This window comes from Periophthalmus magnuspinnatus, chromosome 1, assembly GCF_009829125.3.
Source record: "Periophthalmus magnuspinnatus isolate fPerMag1 chromosome 1, fPerMag1.2.pri, whole genome shotgun sequence".
NCBI lineage: Eukaryota > Metazoa > Chordata > Actinopteri > Gobiiformes > Gobiidae > Periophthalmus > Periophthalmus magnuspinnatus.
Genome location: NC_047126.1, coordinates 11,071,244 through 11,094,364, shown reverse-complemented (window position 1 = coordinate 11,094,364; position 23,121 = coordinate 11,071,244). Strand labels below are relative to the sequence as shown.

General features: G+C 38.6%; 5 protein-coding genes across 6 annotated transcripts; 4 read left to right on the top strand and 1 right to left on the bottom strand.

The window, feature by feature from the left end:
* The first annotated feature begins 1,548 nt into the window (after positions 1-1,548).
* LOC129456256 (zinc finger protein 311-like) lies at positions 1,549-4,325 on the top strand. Its single transcript, XM_055221882.1, has 3 exons — positions 1,549-2,171; positions 2,360-2,674; positions 2,778-4,325. The coding sequence occupies exons 1-3, from the start codon at positions 1,628-1,630 to the stop codon at positions 3,362-3,364; spliced, it is 1,446 nt and encodes a 481-aa protein (XP_055077857.1). The 5' UTR covers positions 1,549-1,627; the 3' UTR covers positions 3,365-4,325.
* Positions 4,326-4,597: 272 nt separating this feature from the next.
* zfyve27 (zinc finger, FYVE domain containing 27) lies at positions 4,598-9,524 on the top strand. 2 transcript variants are annotated; one of them, XM_055223585.1, is made up of 13 exons: positions 4,609-4,905; positions 5,291-5,528; positions 5,610-5,680; positions 5,754-5,940; positions 6,472-6,567; positions 6,646-6,758; positions 6,843-6,961; positions 7,232-7,303; positions 7,483-7,503; positions 7,810-7,951; positions 8,053-8,099; positions 8,172-8,253; positions 8,326-9,524. In XM_055223585.1, exons 2-13 carry the CDS (start codon positions 5,299-5,301, stop codon positions 8,394-8,396), a joined length of 1,251 nt encoding a protein of 416 aa, XP_055079560.1. In that variant the 5' UTR covers positions 4,609-4,905; positions 5,291-5,298; the 3' UTR covers positions 8,397-9,524. The 2 variants fall into 2 exon arrangements, with proteins under 2 accessions (XP_033826764.1, XP_055079560.1); XM_033970873.2 differs by lacking the exon at positions 7,483-7,503 and having other exon boundaries at positions 4,598-4,905.
* Positions 9,525-10,178: 654 nt separating this feature from the next.
* Positions 10,179-13,695, top strand: golga7ba (golgin A7 family, member Ba). Its single transcript, XM_033968743.2, has 5 exons — positions 10,179-10,251; positions 11,101-11,226; positions 11,780-11,932; positions 12,250-12,351; positions 12,782-13,695. Exons 1-5 carry the CDS (start codon positions 10,240-10,242, stop codon positions 12,863-12,865), a joined length of 477 nt encoding a protein of 158 aa, XP_033824634.1. The 5' UTR covers positions 10,179-10,239; the 3' UTR covers positions 12,866-13,695.
* crtac1a (cartilage acidic protein 1a) lies at positions 13,685-18,666 on the bottom strand. The gene is made up of 14 exons (XM_033976107.2): positions 18,528-18,666; positions 18,024-18,223; positions 17,641-17,837; positions 17,430-17,566; positions 17,203-17,359; positions 16,983-17,117; positions 16,767-16,903; positions 16,535-16,671; positions 16,222-16,304; positions 15,921-16,021; positions 15,222-15,390; positions 14,545-14,690; positions 14,430-14,469; positions 13,685-14,333 (listed from the first exon to the last, which is right to left on the bottom strand). The coding sequence occupies exons 2-14, from the start codon at positions 18,212-18,214 to the stop codon at positions 14,326-14,328; spliced, it is 1,638 nt and encodes a 545-aa protein (XP_033831998.2). The 5' UTR covers positions 18,215-18,223; positions 18,528-18,666; the 3' UTR covers positions 13,685-14,325.
* A 245-nt stretch (positions 18,667-18,911) lies between these two features.
* Positions 18,912-23,112, top strand: r3hcc1l (R3H domain and coiled-coil containing 1-like). The gene is made up of 7 exons (XM_033968731.2): positions 18,912-18,976; positions 19,314-19,792; positions 20,223-20,410; positions 20,488-20,558; positions 20,642-20,737; positions 20,863-21,003; positions 21,426-23,112. Exons 2-7 carry the CDS (start codon positions 19,322-19,324, stop codon positions 21,476-21,478), a joined length of 1,020 nt encoding a protein of 339 aa, XP_033824622.1. The 5' UTR covers positions 18,912-18,976; positions 19,314-19,321; the 3' UTR covers positions 21,479-23,112.
* Positions 23,113-23,121: the final 9 nt, after the last annotated feature.

Below are 23,121 nucleotides of genomic sequence, written 5' to 3'. Positions count from 1 at the left end.
GGCAGCAAAGTGTGCTTGAATGTACCCTTCGTTCACAGCCGATCTCCATGGAAACGCGGGCCACATTTTCGGCCGCATACGTTGGGTGCATGAAATGTGACAGGCCTCGTCGCACAGGAAATTACTGTCCTTCAAATGCGGCCGACGAAGGGTGCAGTGGAATTGGGACATGGCTAAATGACAACGATAAAATATGATAATAAATGCACCGATACTGCGCGTCGGCATGATCAGACCGAAAAGACTGATGAGGAAGAAGGAGCCTTGTCTGTCTCCGATGACGCATCTAGCAGGCAAATTGCAAATTACATTACCCTTGTTTCACAAAATACTTTAATACTTTATCAAATTCGACTGGCGGCCTATCAGCTTTATTGATGGATTGACTGTCGATTTGTTTGTCTGAAAGCTGAAACTGTAGCTAATGTCTGACCGACCCATTTACTACTGGCGCGTCAAGGATCGGATAAGAGTGATAGAAGTAATCTGGCTATGACCTATGAAGGAGGTGTGCGCAAACAATTAATACCCTAGTTTACATGTTGATGAACAATAAAATAAAAACATTTAGCCATAGCCAACTTAATTAATTTAAAATGACTGTATCTAAATCGCTGTCTAAAATTGGATTCCTTCCCAGAGATCCTTAAAATCTGCGTAATCACCAATGGCCAATGCGCAGGTGCGTATTAATTTGGGTTACTTAACAGCCAAGAGCTTTGACGGACTCACTTCGGGCGGATTGTATTTTGGAACCAACAGTCTTCTTCCCCATAGACAGAAAAATGAGTGGGTTTTTTGGTGGACTATTGAAAGCTCAACGGGCTCTGGCTCCCAAAACTGTATTTATTGAGCAACGGGCAACTTATATCCATGGCAAACCCCCGCAGTCCAGAGTTGGTGCTATGGTGAGTTTGATATGTAAGTCTAACTTGGTTAAATAGAATAACCTATAGCTGTATAATGTTAACTTTTTTTTTTAAATTTGCAGCAGAGTTTGTTCGTTCTGACTGTGATGTCTCTGACTATCCTGGGACCGTCGGGTTGGATCCTTGCCCATTTAAAACATTACAAATCACGTGACTAATGCTCAGGCCTGGAAGCTGAACTGTACACGTGCAATCTATTAATTATACTAAATAAATGATCTCATTGTAAAGTTTTGTTGATTATTTTGCATTTTACACGGTACAGTTTTCAGGCACCACATATAGTCTATGGGCATATTGCGCAACTGCACATGATCAACCACTATAGGCTCCCCAAGAGTTGAATGTCGATGCTTGGCTGTCAGCACAGGTACAGTACTGGTAGGCCAACATAATGGGTAAACGTTTTAAAACAATAAATGTATCAGAAAATATTGGTTATATAGTTCAGCGTCCCTGCTTGTCCAGAAATGTAGATCTAGCATTTTGGTAGGACCCCAACAGAGCAAGAAATTGTGCCTTAGACTCTGATTTAGTAAAAATTCCACTTTTCTGCTGCCATCCCTCTCACTGTCCTGTAGTTCAAACTCCGGTACAGTAGGTGGCGCTATGAGACACTACTCACCACAGGAACGTAAAAGGGAGCAGTGAGCTGTTGTGTGCTGCACTCGGACTGCACGGTATATGGATCTGCAACAATGAAGACCACTGCTGCTAAGAATGAGATTAATTTCTTAAACTCTTCTCTCAATACTGGGTTTGAGATGCCTTTGACTCTACGGGAGAACCTCACGTCCGCCATACACGGGGCGTTTGAGGTAGCGGTGGAAATCGCAGTTCTCGAGGTGACCAAATTGATGTCTGTTGCTACTGGGGACATGTATGACAAGATGCGACAGGAGAATGAGACGCTAAAGGAAGAATTACAAAAAGCCCAAGCTATAATAGACTCTGTGCGTGGTAAAGGTAGAAATAATGCCTCTAAAATGAACCAACTTGTGCAAGACGACTCTGCATTAAATATAACAACACACGATGACAACGATGTCCAAAATAGAAAAGAGACTTATTCTGCTGATCAGCCTCTGTCCAGCGTGCATCAAGAGGACGAAAAAGACGCACAATATGATACAAGCGAAGATGATGCTGATTTAGGATCACATGGACAAGAAACTCATTTGGCAAATGCATGTGTTGAAGCTACGCAGACTAAAAATTCTCTCAAAAAATCAAATGTCACAGGTAAGTTGGTAAGAGTTAAATTAGAAGATGTATTATGGCAAACATGGCGGGTTTCATATTTCACACATTGTTCACACGTTCACAAAAGCGTTGACACATCTTCTGCCATGGAGAAAATGTGTTGCTTTGTGCACACACTGAACACACTGGTTGGTTATATCTTATTTAATCATTGTTTGTATTTCCAGAAACCAATGAAGAAATGCCCCTATATTGTGCCGTGAAAGTGGAAAAAAATAATAACCCGCCCTGTATTGGTGAGAAAAGCGAAGCCCACAGTCTACCAGTGACTTTTCCTGACAATTCTGCACGTCAGCTGGTCAAAGTCAAGCTGGAGAAACCAGAGGAAGAACTAATTTCTTCAAATTTTCTGGTAGACTCGTTTAAAGAGGAAGTAATTTCACAACTTCAGTCAGAAATACTGGAAGAGTGGACACCAGGAGGGTCTCATTATGAAAGTGAAGAACAAAATGAGACATTATCAGCTCATAGTCAAGCACGTGGTAAGTCCTAAAACCATTACAGCACCAGTATAGTGCTATTAAGTCTATGTGATATTATAAGAGATTATGATCATAGAAAATATTTAATTATTCTCCTCTCTAGGTCATCCTTCAAATATGGACTTCAATCTAGACCTGGCCCTCGAGTCTTCATCTGTTAATGCGGACTTTCCAGTTCATGGGACTGATCATCAAGCTCCATCTCAAGAACATCGTCCCCCTCATATCTATGGAGGTCCTGTCCGTCGTAATCAGGGTAACGCCAAATCAAGTCTTCACACCTGCAGGTTGTGTGGCCAGACTTTCCCTTTGCCCAGCTTGCTAAGGCGCCACTATGGTCAATGTCAGCAGAAACTCAGCCAGCGTATCTATGTCCCAGCGGTTGGAGGTAAACGGACTAAACTCCAGCTCTACCCCCCTGGCTGCAGCCCTTTTCGGTGTCCAGAATGCAACCGTGAATTTAACCGCATGGAAAATCTTAAAACGCACCTTCGTATTCATACAGGAGAGCGGCCATATAAGTGCTCTGTTTGCTCTACAGCCTTCAGGCACTCAGGAGCTCTAACTCGACACTTCCGAATCCATACAGGAGAGAAGCCCTATGTGTGTGGGCTTTGTGGAAAATCCTTTAGAAACTGTGGTGGACTAAAATTTCATCAGCGTTCACACAACAAACAGCTGCAGAGTTGAAGAATAGACAAGAAGGTGACCGTCTACTTCAGCTTACCAGGGACAGATTCTATCTATGGGTTTCTGAAAACAAAATATATGTTTTGAATGGAAAAAGTCCCCAAAATATTGCATATACCAGGAAGCTGAATTGGTTGTTTGTTTTCAGTTTCAGATGTTAAACCAGCAGATGGGGCAGAAGGCAGTTTTTGCATTCATGGTTTCACCAAAATGAAGATTTAGGACTGTCGGCATAGCATTAAATAATTCAAAACTAAAAAAATTATATCTTGGTTATAAATGGAATGGTTATAAAAAGTCCCCAAAATGGTGTCTAACATGAAGAGGGCATGTGACCTTTTTACATGATACATTTTAACAAGTCTATATTTTATTATTGAGCAGGGGGTAGATGTTTTAACCTGCCTTATGGTTAAGTCTGTAATTCCTGAGTGTTTATAAAACTTGTCAGTTGAATTTTCTAGCCACAAGATTTACATGGACAATTTGTCACTTGAACATTCTCTGGTCCCATAAAATTGGATAGGTCCTCGCCCTTCACCTCAAAATAAAACAAAAAATTCAAGAATGGTGAAAATATAGATACACAAATGATCAAGCATATCAATTATCTGAGGTTGGGTCGATACCAAACCTCGAATTTGCACAGTATTAATTTCACCTACCCTATCGCAATTCAGCATAGACTAATGGAATGCTGTAATATCATCTGGAACACACATTTCACATCTAATTAATCCTTTCATTGTAGATGCTGATTAACCTAAAAGTAGATTTGGCCCTTGGTCTTGATATACCTGCTCAGTTTGTCGCAGGGTTGGGCAAATGCATGACCATAATTGTTGGTAATTGGACTGGAGGATTCACAGACATGTACTATTCTATTAATTCACGATGGACCTTTGCTTTGTAAATAATGTTGCTGTATTGTTATTTTTAAATAAAACATACTGTACAACTAAGAATCTGGATTTTCGTGCCTAGTTTTTTCTTAATAATCAGAGTTGTTGAATCAGTTTTGTTCAGTTAATCAAAACATATTTCTTTATATATATATATATATATATATATATATATATATATATACACACTTTTAAGACATGTTATTTTTTGTGACGTTTTGGAAATGTGTGGACATGTGTATTGTAGTTTGCAGTAAGTTATAATAATATGTTCAGTGGGGGAAATTGCTCGTTTGCTGTGGTAAAGCGCCGATCAATCCTTCTCCATTCTGCTCTCGATTAGCCAGCCTGGGTTAAAGTAGGAAGTGAAGCTGTAAGAAAACAAAGCTAACAACGAAGCTAACTCTGATAACTGCGCTCTTTTGCCGATGTTTAAAGTTGTTAACCTGAGATAACTATCTTATTGGTCCGTGGATTGTATTCTGTGCTGTTTAGAGCCTGTTTGCTGTCATGTTTGGTGTGGTTGAAACAGGAGGCGGCTCTTCTCGGCAGACTGTCTCCTCTGGACAACATTATTTGGCCTGAGTCTTCGCAGCTGGTCTGTTCGTAAACTGGCTGGGGTTGCTCTCCCGGCTCGGGGTAAGTCGGAGCAATGTCATTACCAAACCGCACTATATAAGGCTACATGGTTCACTTATTTCACCATCATCTTGGATAACAACGTGATGGTTCACTGCTTTCATTGCAAATAGCTACTGGATCAATATTTGCTATAAACAGTACACATGCGTAGGTGACTTTTTTCTGATGGCTGTTTGATACTAAAGTCCTATTTACAAAAGAAATGCTACATTGGCAACTTACAGATATCATGGTGCTATAACATGCAAAAGCATTACCTGAAATGCACTTAAACCTTTGTCCTTACATTCGTGTTGTCTTAGTTAAGGTGTTGACATCTATTCTATTTAATATTTACCTATTTGTTACTTCATATAAGTCTCACTTTGAGTCATCTGTCCAGGAACAGTAATGCACAGCTCAGGAGTGTCCCAGGACCCTTTGCAGGGTCCCACAGACCGAGGAGAACTGGTCCATTCACTGTCTAAAGAAACAGCTGGCTCTCCTGACCCCTCTGAGCTAGGGAGTCCACGCTCTACCCCGAACTTTGACCTTTTGAACATGGTGGTGTCCTATAAGAGGATAGTGTTGTTCCTGGAGCCTGTGGCAGATGCTCTGGAGTTGACTCGCTTCCTGCTCGGGTGTGTGCTGTATATCATACTTATCTGTAACTGAAGCTCTTTCTACATTTTAATTGTAAACATTAAATACATTTTTTCTAGATGGAGGATGCCGCTGTGTTCCCTGCTTGTCTGCATATTTCTCAATATTTTCTTCTGTACTGTAAATGAAGGTAAGACAGATGAGTGTTTGTATAAGAGGTCTAAGCTCATTCTATAATCGTGGTTGTGTCTTCCTGTGTTTAGTGGGCTGGTTCACAGTGGGAGTGGTGGCCGTGTCGTTGCCTGCTGCCTTTGGTTACCTGCAGGACAGGTGCATGGGTAGAGCGTCAGAAGCAGAGCTCCAGAGGAGGCGCTACCATGCTGTGCACCGCAGGGACCTGCACAATGTGCACATCACAAAACAAGAGGCCATGATGGAAGTCAAAGATCTGTAAGAAACACTGGAGCAGTCTGGGTGTGTGTGGTGGGACTAGAGATCAACCGATATGTGTTTTTTCATGGCCAATGCTGTGTGAGTCCAATGACCGATTTTATAGGGCTGATTTTGATAATTTTCAACAAAAATATCTGATTTTAAATTAAAACTAATGTAAATATTGTCTTTTTACTGCTCTGCAGTAAAAAAGTATATAAAGTAAACTATAATAAACAAAGATAATCTCAATAGAAAATATTTTTAGACATCCACAACCCTACTTTTACTAATAATAGTGGTGGAACATAATGGAGCTGTGTAATCTAATTTTGTGAATGCCATCATTGTACTAAAGTGTTATAATAGAGCTTCATGCAGAAACTGGTGAGTCCAAACCAAGTATTGGCTGAGGCAAAAAAAGTGCAAATGTTGGCCCGACATATCAGTCCATCGCTATGTGGGACAGCTAATGTACATATGACAGAGCGTACTGACAGACCATTCACACTCATTCATTCAATATGCACATTTGTTTTTTGCTCTCAGGTTAAAACACCTCGATGACCTGCTGTCTTCAGCCTGTCTTTCTGCAGAGGCTGTTTACAAAGTCCTCTACTGGGACAACCATACTACTTCATCAAGGTTTGTTTGAGAACCTGTTTTGCCAGTTCTGTTTGAATATCCATTGTAAATGTTGCATTCCTTTTTACACATTTCCAGATTTTACGGAGGGTTTTTGATCGTGGTTTATTTGCTCTACATTACTCCTCTGGGCTGGGTGTTGGCATGTCTCAACAGTGCCATTTTTCTCTGGAACAATGACTTCTATAGAGGTAATTTTTATATCAACATATAATGTTATCACATTATTTTATTATTTTGAAAAATAAGTGGTAAACTGTTTCTGTTGCTTACAGTTCTGATAAACTTGAAAAGTATCTTCCAAATGGGGTCATCAAATCCCTGTGAGGGGGCATGTGAGGAACAGGACCACAGTCACTTGATAGAAAGGACGCCCACACCAACCAGTGTGGAGGTATGAGCAGAAATGTACTGTGTGTGAACAATTTGTTTTGTAAATGTTAAAATCACCGTAACACTAAGCCTCTTACACTCTTGATCCCTGGCTGAGTGGGCATCAATCCTGTACCATAATGCAAATCCATACGAACCGCAGATTTGCCCCTCCCCTGAATCCTCTTTTCACAGCTGTAATCACATGAACCGAGGCCTCGATTATTGTGATCTCAAAGAAGGCCTGTGATAGTAAATGGCCCTGTATTTAACCTGTGTTTGTTTACTAAAGGACTTGTCTCCTGGAAGTGTTGAGGAAGCTGAGGAGGCGGAGCCTGATGATGACTTCAAAGATGCTATTGAGGTAAAGAATATTTTTTTAAACCTTGTAATAGCACCCAGTTTGTGTGTTTAATGTGGATGTTTCTAAAGACCTCAAAATTAAGTATTATTTATTTGTACACGGTATACTCCCTTAGATCTTTATGCTATTTTATTCGCAAACCTCACAATGGTGTTTTTTCTGCTGTCTTTTGGCAATAGGAGGGTTCAGTTTCTCTGCAGGTGAGTAGTTTATTTGAGTCCAGTGTAGTTGCGAGTGTTAGTATGTTGTAATCCATTATAAAAAAAAATACATGCTCAGTCTAAGTATTCTGGCAGCCCTTTAGTGCATGCTTATTTCAGTGAATACCTCAAATATTTATATACATGGTTATAATACCTTTTTATATATATATATATATATATATATATATATATATAAAATTAGTATCTATTTTCATTAAATAAATTTGTGTCTTTTTAAGCCGTATAAAATGCATACTGTTTTGTTTTGTGTTTATGTATTTATAAATGTGTTTTCCGTCACAGGAAGATGATGACAGTGGTCTTGGTGCACAGGAGTTTGACACCATTTCTGAAAATGGTCTTCTGAGTCGTAATGAGCCCATTCGCAGTAAAGTGTCAAAGCTAACCGAAAGATTGCGCAAGCGCTACCCTGCAACCAGCACAGGTCAGATCTTTATCACATCAGTCATCATTTGAAGGTTTACATTTTTTGCATCTTATATTTACATCTTGTACTTATATTCATGTATGTTTGTTTATCAAAAGGAAACTGTTCAAGCTGTAACGCTGTCTTCTCAGTTCTGAAGAAAAGGGTGAGAACCAAAACCTGCATCAAGATGTCCTTTTCCTAAAGCTATTATTTGAACATGTGTCTCTTGTCACAGAGAAATTGCAGTAACTGTGGCAACAGCTTCTGCTCACGATGCTGTTCATTTAAGGTGCTGAGATCTTCTATGGGGGCAACTGGTGAGTGCTGCATTTCAGTTCATAACTTCTCATATCAGCCCTTTATTTACAAAATGATTTGTGTATCTTCAGCTCCAGAGGCCCAAAGAGAGACTGTGTTTGTCTGTGCCACCTGTAATTCTTTACTTGTCAAGTTACAATGAGACTCATCTTCTCACCCAGTGGTCAGTCATTCACTGTGTATACTGCGGTTTTACACAAGACTTTTCTGTTCCAAATCACACCCCACTGGACATCCCTTTTGCCTTTTTTAATATTTACGTTGCTTTTGGTATGGTATTGTGTGTGCATTTTTAACTGGACCTACTACTGAACAAAATGGTTTCCTGGTCATTTCCTCCTTTGCTGTGCAGAGGTCTATTGCAAGTCTGTATATCCAATATTTGGGGTTTTGCGTTTTAATTTGTCAGTGATTTTGCTTTTAAGTGCTTTCCGTAATGTGGGGGCCTCTTAATTTGTATTTATCATAATCGATTGCCCAGTGCAGCAACAAAACAGTACCAACAAGTGTAATTATTTTAATTATTGCGGCTTTCAATTCAGAAAATGATGGGTAAATGGTTGAAAAAGCATACATACATCTGCACTCATAATGCAGTGTATATTAACTTTTGTACAAGTTTTAAAACCTTTTTAAAAAAAAGCAACAGTTACCTTGTTTTGTCCACCAGCCTGGTCTGTGCATTTGGACTTTCTGTTTCTGACTGTGGCTTCACCCGCCTGAGGGGATTAAGATGCACAAATGGAGTGTGACATAACTATGATTATCTTCCGTGAGTTTATCATTCATTACAGGCTTGGTATTTTTGAATGTGTTTATGGGTGATTTGTGGGTTTAAGGCATCGTTATATTTTTATTTAGGGGAGCCATTTTTGTCTTTACCCATCATTTTATATGGAGCATAAAAGCACAAGAGGATGCTGTATTTCCCACTGGTTATTTACATCCATAAATAGACAGGACAACCACTTAAAACAGGCGTCATGTTCTTAAGCAGGACTTTAAGAAACGATGCCATTGCTGTAATTTTACCCATGAATTTTGGAGGACAATTTTACCCATGATTCAGAGACGGATGATTGTAATTATATGCTCTGCTATTATTGTAATCGTGTCTTTAAATGTTCTATTACATAGCTAATATATTTAATTTAAAATGCAGGCAAGTACAAGTCATTTGACAAAGGCCTAATTATTATTTTATGTGTATATTGCCACTGGTTTATGTTTTAACTGTCATTAATTAACAATAAATCATTTTGAATAACTATATTTAACCTGTGTGAACATTTTTCCACAGAACGAGGTAGGCTTATTTAAAGGGACAAGTAAAAATTCTCTACACTGACTGATTTGTACTTAAACAGAATGCTTTTTTTCTCTCAAGTATTTAGTATCAAACTATAACATACATGGATCATTAAGTATCAATAATGTTCTAAACTTTATTGGTAATAGGAACAAGCTGACTGAATTCTGATTAAAGGCTTGATAGGCCTCACCTCCTAGATTTATTTTATCGTGGCAAGCAGAAGTTTTTCTTTTACATATTATTGTGGAAAAACGTTATTGTTAAAAGTGGCTATGTGATATTATAGAAAGTAACATGTATGACCAAGATGCTGAATTTTTTTAAATCACAAATAGAAGCCAGTGGGCGGAGATAGGGGGTACGTGAAAACAGTGATTTTTCTGAGCACATAACCCTTAAATGCAGAACAATACAAGATAAATCAAACATGCATGAATCAATCTAAATAGAAATCTGAGTAGGCTTATCATGAGGGGACGCCATTATTACATGGTTAAAGTGATGAATAAGTCAAGTTTGCATAATATGTCCCCTTTAAAGGGTAAACAGTTAAATGCCAGATTTAGAAAGTCGCGTGTGTGGCGTATGCTGCATTGGTCCCGCCTACTGGCTCAGTCCCACTAAAGCGATTTCAGCGCGTGCGAGGACTCTTCCAGCGGACACGAATGGCAACATGGCGACAGAGGTAAAAACAGACATCTCTTGTGATTTATTATTTCTGTAACTTAACTGTCGCGAGCCTAAATTGTGTAGAATTTAAAAAAGCAGCGTCAGGGCGCGTGGGTCAATGGGGGGAACATGATGATCCAAATGCAGGTCTTTTGAATGAGGACGACTCTGTCCTACATTATCACATGTATTCCCCTGTGAGCGCAGCGCACCCAGCGTTGAAGCACACACAGAAAACATGGATTTGTTTTAACCTACGCCCATTTGTAACGCAGAATGGTTCTTAAAACGTAGCCCTTTTTTCTCTCAAGTCGCCTGAATAAAAACAGATGATTTTGTCTGTGTTGAGAGACACCCAGTTAATCCGGTGACAGTGCACCGTGGGAGCACTGATCACAACGCGCTGTAGTATCACAAAAGATTTGCGTTCAGCACCACGGACAGAACCAGCCTCGGGTCCCATGCATAACGAGCTTGTGTGTGTGATACTGGACGATTACTCCGAGTCTTTTTCCTCCATCGATTTGTTGTGGGGTGTAGTAAAATGTACATCCTCTGAGACCATTGGAGACAGTGTGTGTGTGTGTGTGTGTGTGTGTGGGGGTGTGTGTGGGGGGGTGTGTGGGTGTGTGTGTGTGTGTGGGACGGGATAGTATGTCCAAAACTTGGAGCCATTCCAAAGGTGATCGATCATATTTTGCTTTGCCCATCCCTACGGTGCACTTTCAAACCCGTCAACATCAGCTGCTGTTTGCACACATTACAAGTGTCAGGTGGATCAGGGAGTCCATGTGGGCCGGGGGGGGGGTCTTGTAAGGGGATAGGCCCATATCTGCTTGTCTAAAAAACTTTTTGTTGTGCACAGTTCCACAACTTGCAGGAGTTAAGGCACAGCGCATCATTGGCCAACAAAGTCTTCATCCAGAGGGACTACAGTGAGGGGACGACGTGCAAGTTTCAGACCAAGTTTCCCTCTGAGCTGGAGACGAGGGTAGGTTCATAAAAATAACCCAGCTGGCAGCAGTGCTAATAGGTCTACGGAAGTGTCACTGTTTACGACATTTTTTGTGATGTTTTACCTCAACAAAAAAGTTCTGACTGAAAAGTGCTAAAGGTACACTGTGTAATTTTTGCCTGCCGCCTGTTTCTTTCCATGGAGATGTAAAGTTTTTGTTCAGAATGTTTCATGGTATGGCATTAAACTTATTTATCTCCATGGAGATACGTGTAGGTGAAGCTCACTGTGACTGCATGTCTTTCAAGGTAATAAAAACAATTGTAACTGAATAAATGCAAGATAGATTAGATAGTTTAATGTCATACTGTAAGGCAAAGCAATAATATCTCCATGGAAACAAGCTTATACGTTAAACAAGTGGAAGTGCATCTTTAAATATGTGTTCTTCTATTTTCATTATAGACAAAACTTGAGTTCTTTGTGTCTTTACTTAACAGTTGAAATTAAGAGAATAGCCTTCCTCCATAAGCAGTTATTGCTTTGTTGTATACAGCAGCACAAATATAAATGTCTTCTGTGTCTTTAGATTGAGCGGTCTCTCTTTGAGGATACTGTAAAGACACTCAATAACTATTATGCTGAGGCAGAGAAGATCGGCGGGCAGTCGTACCTGGAGGGTTGTCTGGCCTGTGCTACCGCCTACCTGATATTCCTCTGCATGGAGACACGCTACGAGAAGGTCAGACAGACTCCTGCTGTTGCCAATCCATCACTAAATCTAATGACACTTTTGAGTCACTATTAGAAAAAAAATGTATAGTATATTTATGACCAACATAATTTCCAAAAGATTACATATGTAGACTAATTTCCAAAAGAATGGAAATGGTAATGTGGTCTATAAAACATTACAGCTCCAATTGTATCTTTGAACATTTGTACATCTTTGACTATAAACACAGTTCACTTGGTTATACTTGTCTTGAGAACCATTTTAATTATTATTTAATTTATTAATTATTTTAATAAGTCACATTCCTCCCTTTCTGGTTCCAGGTACTGAAGAAAATTGCTAAGTACATCCAGGAGCAGAATGAGAAGATCTACGCTCCCAGAGGCCTGCTCATCACAGATCCTATTGAACGAGGAATGCGAGTTGTATCCTTACAAAGAGAGAGATGTATATGTATAGAGATGTATATTGGTTTGCTCATATTTGGCCTATTTACTGTATCGGTTATCCCTAGCACAATATTTGGTTTGGCCGATGTGCTAAGTTGTTCCAAAGAATATGCATAAAACTTGACGTGACCACATATAAACGTGATTGTAAAGCTCTTTTATAGGTTTATGGTAAAAAGGGCTGTGGATGAGTTTTTTAGTAAATTGAAATGATGTAAGTTGGAAAAAACAATCAAAATTGGCCCTATATAGTAGTAGACCCCAGCCATCAGTTTCTCTGGATTCTAAACAATCAGTATCGGCATTGGCCATAAAAAAAAACACACACACACATCAGTTCATCTCTACTTTCAAACAGAAACATTGCATGTATCTCCTGTCAGTTTGCCTTAACTGCTCTTCACAGATTGAAATCTCCATTTATGAGGACCGAGGTTCCAGTGGCTCCAGCTCCAGTAGCAGCTCTGTGTCCGGCAGCACCACACGATGACGGGACATTCAAAACTTCATCATCCTCAACACTTTTAAGGAGTGCTGAAGACACTGTTTTCATGTCTATTGTAGGCCATACATTCCTCTGGGCTGCTCACACAAAGCAATCACTGGTAAATGAGTTCACATATTTGTATGTGATTTGATCGTGTCCTAATTACTCACACCTCAAAGATGCAAGTGTCAAATGTCAAAAAAGTGAAGGATGACTATCCAATGAATGACTGCTGGTGATACTTTGTGGGACCATACCATTATTGTCTTGCCTGTGTTCCTAATTTCCACTGGTGAATTAAATGATATTAAGGAGTGATGAGCGGGAGATCACTAGCCTCACCAAACCTCATACCTCACTCAAATATTGTCCAAAAGAGTTTTTATGAAATGCCCTTTAAGGACATTTCTGTTACCCAGAGCCTGATGATAGTTTAAGTCCCTATTCTGCTTCCCTTCTGAACAGTGTAGCAAATGAATGTCTCTTAGTATGTTTATAATGTAGCAGATTTTCCATAAAGCCTCTATTCAATGAAAATATCTGCACAATTAAGTCGGTCTCATATTATGAGACTAGTGCTTCCTAAATTAGTTTTATGCAAAAAGACACTGTGCACCAATCAGTGATGGGTCCACAAGTCTTCCTTTACTGTAAGAAAAATCCACCCATCTCAATGTTTGAACAAATCTCCAAAGATACAACTGCCAAACACTTGCAAATGAGAATGTCTTCTTTATTTGGGTGGCATTTGAAGGATTTTTTTCATATTGTTTATTATTTATTACACAACACCTGCATATAGTCACTGTCAAATAAATGCTGTTTCATCACTTTGCATCTTTGTTTTGTTCATGCATTTCAAATGTTCATTCTTCAGTCCATGCACTTGTCACACAGCGTCTGAAGCAACACAAACGGCTGATAAACCAACATAACGTTAGCCACTTCACATTCAGTTTATAGCAATTTAAAGATCAGGGGTTAAAATGCAAAGAACTACAGAGACAATCAAGGCACATAGGAGCAAATATATATGAAAGAGTGGTTCATACTCAGGAACAGAGGAGTGAATGCTACTGTAAAATGAAGCCAGAGCTGCATTTATGTAGAGGAGAAAACAAGAGAGGAAGTTAATATTACTACAAAATAATGTCATCCAGTAGTAAAGTAAAGTAGAAGTAAAAGTACTTTTCAAATGTAGTATTGAATCAACATCACCATTTGTACATTTTGTAACGTAATACCAACTATATTATCAGTGTTAGTGCACATCACATTTGGAAAATAATTGAACAAAATGAACAAAACATTAAAACTACTCATGACAATTTAAAAGTTTGAATTCCAAAATGAAGTGCAAAAAGCAATTTTCTAAGAACAGAATTTTTTTTTTTTTTTTTACAAAAGTAAAAAAAAAAAATACACAGAATTTGACATCTTCAAAAACCTTAGCATTCTCATCCTCAAATACCTGTAGAACATAAAGCCATAACAAAATGTAAAAAATAGAAAGTAATAAACGTACTTATTTGAGTGATATAATACTACAACTTGAGGGGGTTCTTACCAGCACAATGGCCATTCTTGACAGTAAAATCTTGGCCGCACTAAAGATGGATTCATTTGCGTCATTATTTTTGCTTTCAATATTTACCCTACTTATTCCAAAAGTCTGCTCTTACCTGTGTGTCCTCTGCTAACACCGACATTGCTCCATCTCTTGGATAAGCGACTTCTAGCACTGAGTTCATTTCTCCAGGCTGAAGAGAGCGAGTCATTGTTGTGCCATCAGGCCAAGACACTTCCAGGACCTTCACTTCATCACCTCCTGTATCCAAAACAAAAGGAATTAAAGTACGTATTTTAAGTAACTAAAACAAACTGCAGCATTGGACTACATAAACCAAGTCTGTGGGCAGTTAAAGGCTTTCAGACTTCTATTGTTCTGAGTTGTGTCTTGTGTTTTTTTTTACTGTTTTACTGCTTCTTTGTTATTGGCCTAGAGACAACAGATAGAAACTTTTAGTTTAGTACTTTAGTATAGTACTTTTGCACTTGTATTGTTGTATTTGTTGCAGGAGTGACTGTCCCTACAACATACAAACAAATAAATAAATAACCCTAAAAAAAAATCATAATTTTGGCTTAATAATAAATAAAATAAGTTGCAATTATTCTTTTTTCATTTGACAAAACTGCACAAAATCATCTCATTATTCTACAGATTAAACCTCATCCAGATTTCATTATGATCTCCCCTTGTTTGTACTCCCATGATGCAGTCTGTTATTTCATCATCACAACACGGATCATAGTTAGGGGTTTATTGAGGAATGCCTTAAGTGGTGAGGTAACATACCCAAACCGAAGTGTGCCACAGGCTCCATCTCACAGAGGTAGCCTGAGCCGCCATCAATGATGCGTGTGTGAGCTCCACTCTGATTGGTGAACACGGTCACTCTGGCTCCACGTGCGAAAGACCCAAACTGAGTCCGAGGGATGATCCGCAGCCAGTTATGGGACGAGCCCTGACAAAATGAGACACAATGTTGTAAGACTGTAATGTCAGATGTATTTTTATTTTTGTTTAATTTTACTTATTCTTTTATATGAGAATGTACACATACAATACATTCACATGAAGAACAGAAGTAGAATCCCTACCCCCATCTTTTCACAATGAACAAACACAGATGGCCTCATGTGATTAACTTAAATACTAAAGGTTACTTGTACAGTTTACATTTTTTAACATGTTTCCATACAATTTCATCAGTATTTTAATAATGTTCATCAGTGCCAAAATGAGTCAGTTTATTCTCTGCTGAGAAATACAGTAACAAAATGGTGAAAAGATGAACAAAAGAAGTGTAGACTGAATAATTATATAAGAAATTCATGGAGAGACTTTGTTTTGTAACAGATAAACTGACTATAAGTCAAACTGAAAATGTGACCGGGACATAGACCATTTTGGCCTAGTATTAATTACTGACTTTAACAATGATCTTTTTTATTATTATTTATTTATTTTTTATTTCTAATAATAATAACTCACCTGTGTGACTTTAAAAACAGATATTGGCTGCTGGGCACTTTCTCCATGTGCGATAAACAGCTCCAGCTGCCCATCACCATCTAGGTCTGTGACTGTGGCTCCTGAATAAACAATAAGACTACAATGTAAAAACTGTACAATAACTGAATAAAATATACAATACTACTAATAGAAAATCTGAATAATGCATGATTTGTTATGATGATGAAAATTTTTTTTTTATTTGTTTAATTCAGAGCCTTCATTGTGAACAGAATAGTGAGATATTTATTTTTATTAAATCTTTCCCCAAGTCAAATACCTGTTCCTCTTCCTTGTGGTTCTGCAGCTTCTCCCACATTTAGTTCGTCAATCACAGGGTCTGCATTGATCTTTCTGGAGACCCTGAAGTGTGAAAATAAAATCTATTAAAATATATTCATGTGTATAATTATTAGTATTTCATTTTTACTTAATAAACTATCTAAGTAACATACGGATAGCATCTCAAATTTGTGTCAGAAAGCAAATATGGCCAAGTCAAGGATAAATACTATGGACTGCTCTGTATACAATTTGCTTAACAAATCAGCTCAAGTACAATTGTTCCAACTTTTAAAATTTAATAATATTACCTGAAAACCCTGTTAGGTGCATTGCCTCTATATGCAATGTTATTAAAAAACACTTCTAGTTCCTTGTCATTATCAAAGTCAGCAGCAATTATGGTTCGAATTGGCGAGGGGTTGGCAAATCCTCCAGTAGCTATGTTCTGTACACAAAACATATTAATAATAAAATATATATATATATATAGATACATGTACTCAAACTCAATAATACTGCATTTCTTTATTTCTTTTTTACTCTGAAGTTTGAGTTGCTGCCCTGTAGATAAAGTCTGTGTGGTCCATTCCAGTTTCCATAGACTATGTCTGTCTTTCCATCACCATTGAAGTCAGCCAGAGCCACTCCTCTGCCGTGCTGGTACCTGTCCTCCACACCTATTATCAACACAAAACTCCATATCAAAAGTACTCTCTAAACCATAACCAAATTAAAGAGATTCTGTGTAACATTAACCTGCTTTTTTAGCCATGTCCACAAATGTTCCGTCTCCATTGTTCTTGAAGAGGAAGTTTGCTCCATTTTCGTTGTCGCAGAACACATCAGACCTCACCTGGTTCAGGATGGGGCCGACCACAACACCACGGCCTCCTGCATAGTGTGCACAGTTACCCCACAGCCTATAAATGCAGTCATATAGTTTTACATTTTACCACCCACACCACTGAGTTTTTACCTGTGAGTTTGTTGACTCCAGCTATTGCGGCTACATCAGAGAGAGCTATAGATCCTTTGGTCACGTCACTCATAGTCTCATCCATTTCTATCAGAGCGTGTGGCCCAACATTTCCGCTGGCATAGTTTGCAACATAGACTGAGTACCTCCCCGTTCCCTATTATATGAAAGTGCAGTCATTGCAAAATGATTTGGGACAATCAAATAATGTGCTTGCGACTATTTACCTTTCTGTCAACACAAGCCACTGACCGACCTGCCATGCGATTAGCGACACCTCTACGGACATTGATCTCATCACTGAGGAGATCTTCAAAATGCCCATTGCGAAATTTAAATAACTTGTCGGAGTAAGTTGCCCTTCCTGAAATGTAGAAATATAATAATACCAATAATAGCTAATTTGTTACAGAAAAAAAATTAAATTGAATACTTTACCAGAATATGCATTATTAGTGTTGAGGAAGTAAATCTCTTCACGTCCATCTCCGTCCACATCACAAGCAGTGACTCCAATGGCATTCCCACCTGTATCCCTCAAGGCGTAATAAGGGGAGTTAGGGTCATCCACTGCTATATTTACAAGCCTGTTCTGGGCACTGTCATACTTGAGGACCAGGTTAGGACCATTGTATCTGAAAGAAGGGAAAGTATTTACAATAGCTGGACATTCACAATACACTAAGTAGAGCTTGGTGGCATACGGAAGCATTTGGTTGGTAATCAATAAATATATTTTTATAGATATATAAAACCCATAGAAGGCCATAGAGGGTTCATTGTAGGTAGGTATAATAAGTGCCCATTAAAAAAACACTTACCCTGCTACAACCACTTCCATGGTCCCATCCCCATCCACATCTGTTACTGCCATCCCATAGTTGAGCTGTGTTGGGTTGTGCAGCCTGTCTGGAGGCAGCACAGACTGGGTTACATCCCGAAACAGGGGCTCGGACCCCTGGGTGAGAGCGGCATGATGACAGAGGCCAACCAGAAGAAGCCAGCACCACATGATTGTATTCTGTCAGGGATAAAAATACTAGTTAACTAGTTAAATACAGCACAAACTCAAATCAGTTTTATCAGTCAAATGGTCAAATGATAGTGATGGGCATAATAGGTTACTCAACAGTGACAATTTGCTATTATGTCTGCTACAGTGTAATAACATAAAAACACAAGTTACAACAGCACATACAGCCTCAATAAAATAAACCACATACATCGGTGCAAATGCATATTTGCTCTCCTATGTCAGTGTCTTGTATCGCATCCAGATCATAATCACAGGAAAATCTGCATGAAAAGATAAAAGCACTTCTTACCCGCAGTGCATATGTGTCGTCTTAACTGGTCAGAGCATTCCCTTTTCCGCAGGAATGATATAATTTCATTGTGGTTTTTTCACCTTACACAAGTCATGTTTTGAAACAGCTTGTGTAAGTGGAGGGCGGTTGCCCAATCAGCGAAAATCATTGTATTTTGACCAATAGCCGTAGAAGTTGACGGAAGTGCCTTCTGTTTGTAGTTTTAGTATAAAAAAGTGTATACATAGTTCCTCTGAAGTATGCATTTACCTGAAATAATAAACACGTTTAATATTAGCCCTTTTCAGTCTGTTATTAACTTCACAGACAATATTTACACCGCGATTTTTTAAATTATAATTAGTCTATCAGTTAACCACTTGCACTACATTTCCCACAACGCCTTGCGCTTAGTTTCTTTTTACGTCATTAATGCGACGTTTTGCAGCTAAACAAACCAAACATAGGTGAGTGAAAACCATGGTGAAAAGCTATTACATCTGTACTCACTGCTATTGGAAACACTAAAAAACGTAATAACTTGAAATAAGTTGAGGTTATATTGTTTAAAGCTTGCATTTAATGTCACATCTGAAAAAATCTACGGAAGCATTCTTTGTAGCGTTAGCCAAAACAAGAGGGCTATGTAACCACATAGGACGTCTATGTTGTGTTCCTAGGAGTTAGATTGAATATTCCTTTGTGCAATGACTATTCCAACAGCGAATTTATTCACACTAAAATGTTATGAATAATAGCAACAAAGTATTTTTCCTTACTTCTGCGTTTGTAAATTTGAGACAGGCTGGACAATGGAGCTGGAGAATCCAAAGGAAGAACCTTCTGCAGCACAAGCTTCACCCACACCATCCTCTAAGACCAAACGGCCAAGTCAGCCCCTGTACACCCACAAACAGCGTCTCCAGTCCTCCAAAGACAAAGCCCAACCACAGGGAGATGGTAAACCAAAAACCCGGCCTAGATACACCGACAAAGCCCGGAAGAATGCGAGAAACAAGAAGAGCCAGGCTGGAGCATCAGAGAACACTGCATCTGGAGAAGGAGAGAGTACGGTCGATGCACATAATGACAAGGAAAACACAGAGAGGCTACAGGGTACAGTAACCCAAAGCGATGATCAGCTTGAGGAGACAGATGTGAAAGCAGATGTTACATCATGGCTGGAGGAAACCACAGCTCAGGGAGAAAATGGAGAAGAAGAAAGTTGGGACACAATGTTCAATGACGATGGAGAGTGTCTGGATCCACACCTGCTTGAAGAGGTGAGGCTAAATTATACAAATTTTAATACCACAATGATATAAAAATGCACTTTAATAATCATTGCTTTAATATTACCTAACCTTAACCCATATGGTCTTATACTAGCTCTTGTTTAGATCAAGACCTTTTTAATTATACTTAGGAAAGATCCAATTCTGTCTTGAATATGTGATTTTTACAGTATCACTTGATGAGTGAGTGAATTCACTTCATACTTTCTTATGACAATATAAAGTATTACATCCAAGAAAACTGACAGACAGCTTGTAGAAATGTGTTGTTTAATCAGACATCTTCAGAATAACTGACATGTACATATGCGTCTGCACATATACTCTCGTAACATTTCTCATATTCCTTACGCTACATAAAGTTTACTGGGAATTGCTGTCATTGTTTTGATGTTTCTTTATACTAAAATTTCTGCAGCTTTCAATAAAGGATGGAAAAGTGAAAACGTCGATCCAAGACTCCAGATTTGATTACTACAATATGAACCGAGATTATGACGATGACATCGACCTCACGGAGGATGAGATGTCCCACATTGTTGAGATTTATGACTTTCCCTCCGAATTCAAGACAGAAGACCTGCTGAAATTATTTCACACCAACCAGTATGTGTTAAAAAGTAGTAGTCAATTTTCTTAATTTGAAACTGAAGCCTTGAATTGTAATTAAATTTAACTTTCAGACAGAGAGGCTTAGACATTAAGTGGATTGATGAAACGCAAGCTCTCGGCCTCTTCTCAAGCCCTTTAGCAGGTACAATTTAAACGTGTGTATGTATTATGATATGTTTTTGACAGAACATTTGGTAGATACTTTGTAAATCACTTTTTTTCCAGCTCGGGAAGCACTTAGATCTAAACACCCACTAATGAAAGTCCGCCCATTGTCCAAATCATCCTCCGCCACAAAGGCCAAAGCCAGAAGTTGCTCTGGTATGGTTGAGACCTGTAGTAATATAAATATATTGATCTTATATTACTAAAATGTGCATTTTGTAATGTATACACTATTATATAATTTTTTTACAATTATTTTTAAATGTTTATTTGATTTGAAGACTACCTCCTACCTGTCAAGGAGAGACCTCAGACCAGTGCAGCCCTAGCTCGTAAGCTTGTGATTGGTGCTCTGGGAGTGAAGAGCAACTTGACAAAAGAACAGCGAGAGGCAGAAAGGAAGAAACTCCAAGAGGCCAGAGGTAAAACTATTACATATTCTTCATTGTTCTTCAAGGTTGATGGGGCAGTGCCCAGGGAAACGTATTCAGATTTTGAGCTTTCTGGAGGTTTTTGCCTGTTGTGCATGAATGGGAAGTGGAGAACATGCAAAATCCGTGTAGAAAAGCCCCACGCTTATTTGTACTGCAAGGTTGCTGCCACTAGTGGGCGATATTAAAGCATGAACATTGACAATGCAAATTAATGTGATGACTATGAGCGTGATGGCAACTGATTTATATTCACCACACCAGCCCATTTACCTTCACAAGCTAAACTTAAGTATACAGGCAAAGAAAACCACTTTCATCATTTATATTAAAATGTGAATCCTATTTAAGAATTGTTCTTTTTTTAAATGTTAAAGTTTTAATTTGATGTTTTCTTCTTTTTTTTTGTTCAGAGCAAAAACGTCTCGCAGCCAAACAAAGGGAAGACGCTTGGGATGGAAAGTGACTGAAGAGAAAACTACCCCCTGTTTCTTCTATAAACCCGAGGCTCCTCCTGCTTTTTTTCTCAACAAACCTTCAGTTCTTCCCAAAACAGGATTCCCACACTTTTCTTCATTTTTCTGTTGCTTTTGTTTACCGATTTTCCTCCAACCATCCCAGAAATTACTGATCTGGGCCGTACTTGGAGAATCAAAGTTGGAGGTTGTCCTTCTAGTAAAACACTGAATATCATCCAGAACAAACTGTTGTAGTGATTTTAAATTAGGACTTAAATGTGTATTTGTGTCATACTTTTTATTCAGGGATTAATATTTTGACCTGCCGCATAAGTGAGTCTGTGTTTAAGTTGAAAATCAATATTAAAACACAATGTTTACACCCATCTGCAACTTCATCTATACCAAGGGTAAGCAAACTTTTTGACACACAGGGCACAATGGGTTCTAACATTTGACAGAAGGGCTGGGCTGATGCATTTTGCATCGCTAAGACAGGAACATCTATTTGACGTCTGTATCACAATGCAATTCAACATTATTGATTTTATAATGGTATTATAAAATGTTTAATTTATTGCTTAAATTTGCTTTAAAAAGTACAGTTTATGATCATTTGTGCCAATTCAGGAGGAGGCTTCCAGGTCATAGTATGTACTCGATGTACTAAATCAGGAGTTTCCAATGTAAACATGTTAAAGCCTATGATTATAATTTAGATGAAGAGTGTCTGTGTTTAAATGGTAGCTGATTTTAAATGAAAGGTCATAGATCCCTATAGTCACAGCTGTCCCACTATACTCTATAGTACCATCTTGGCTATGATTCCTATGACATGTGACTAAAAGCAAACATGGACTAGATTTTATGCTGTCGGTGCCAGAAGTGGACCTCCATGGACGCTGTAGGAAAAGCAGTGGTAGAGACCTCGACCTGAAGTGTCTCTTTACTGTCGCTGTGGGAGATCTGAGCCATGCCCATAATGTCATGCTTTACAAGTCCCATCTACACACCCACTAGATTAATTTAGAAGATTAACACAAACACTAACCACTACCAAGCTGATTCAAGTACCAACTGCACTGCTTTGCTATACAGCACAAGGCACTATCCAAATAAAAACTAGGTCCCACCACAATAAAGGACTTTGGGTTTTCCAAGTGCTTTTTTCTATCACTATCAAACAGACAGCCAAGATACACGGTCTTTTCCTATAGTAAAAATAATATCTGATGTTACAACTCTTTTGTCATTGCTGGATCACATACAAACTGATCAAAGCTAGAAACATAGTGACTTGTGCATTATTCTCTAGATTTAAAGCACTGGTTCGTATCAAAAATGTGGTTAATGTGTGTGGGTAAAGGAATTTTGACAAATATAATTTTTATTTTACAGTATTGGGAGTAAAGGCAGTCCTATGTGCTTCTTTTATAGGCCCAGTTTTAAGATGACACAGGGCAGCACAGGCCTTGATAGTGCTGTGAAAATTTCCATTTTGTAATATACATTTGTTCATGTGTGCCAAAGGAAATGGCTTGGAAACTACAGTAAAACAAGGGTCAGTTCAGACCCTGGAAAAGAAAGGAAGTCTCAGTCATTCATTTTATAAGTACTGCTTATTAAAATTTGTTGGTGACTGACTTGCTGC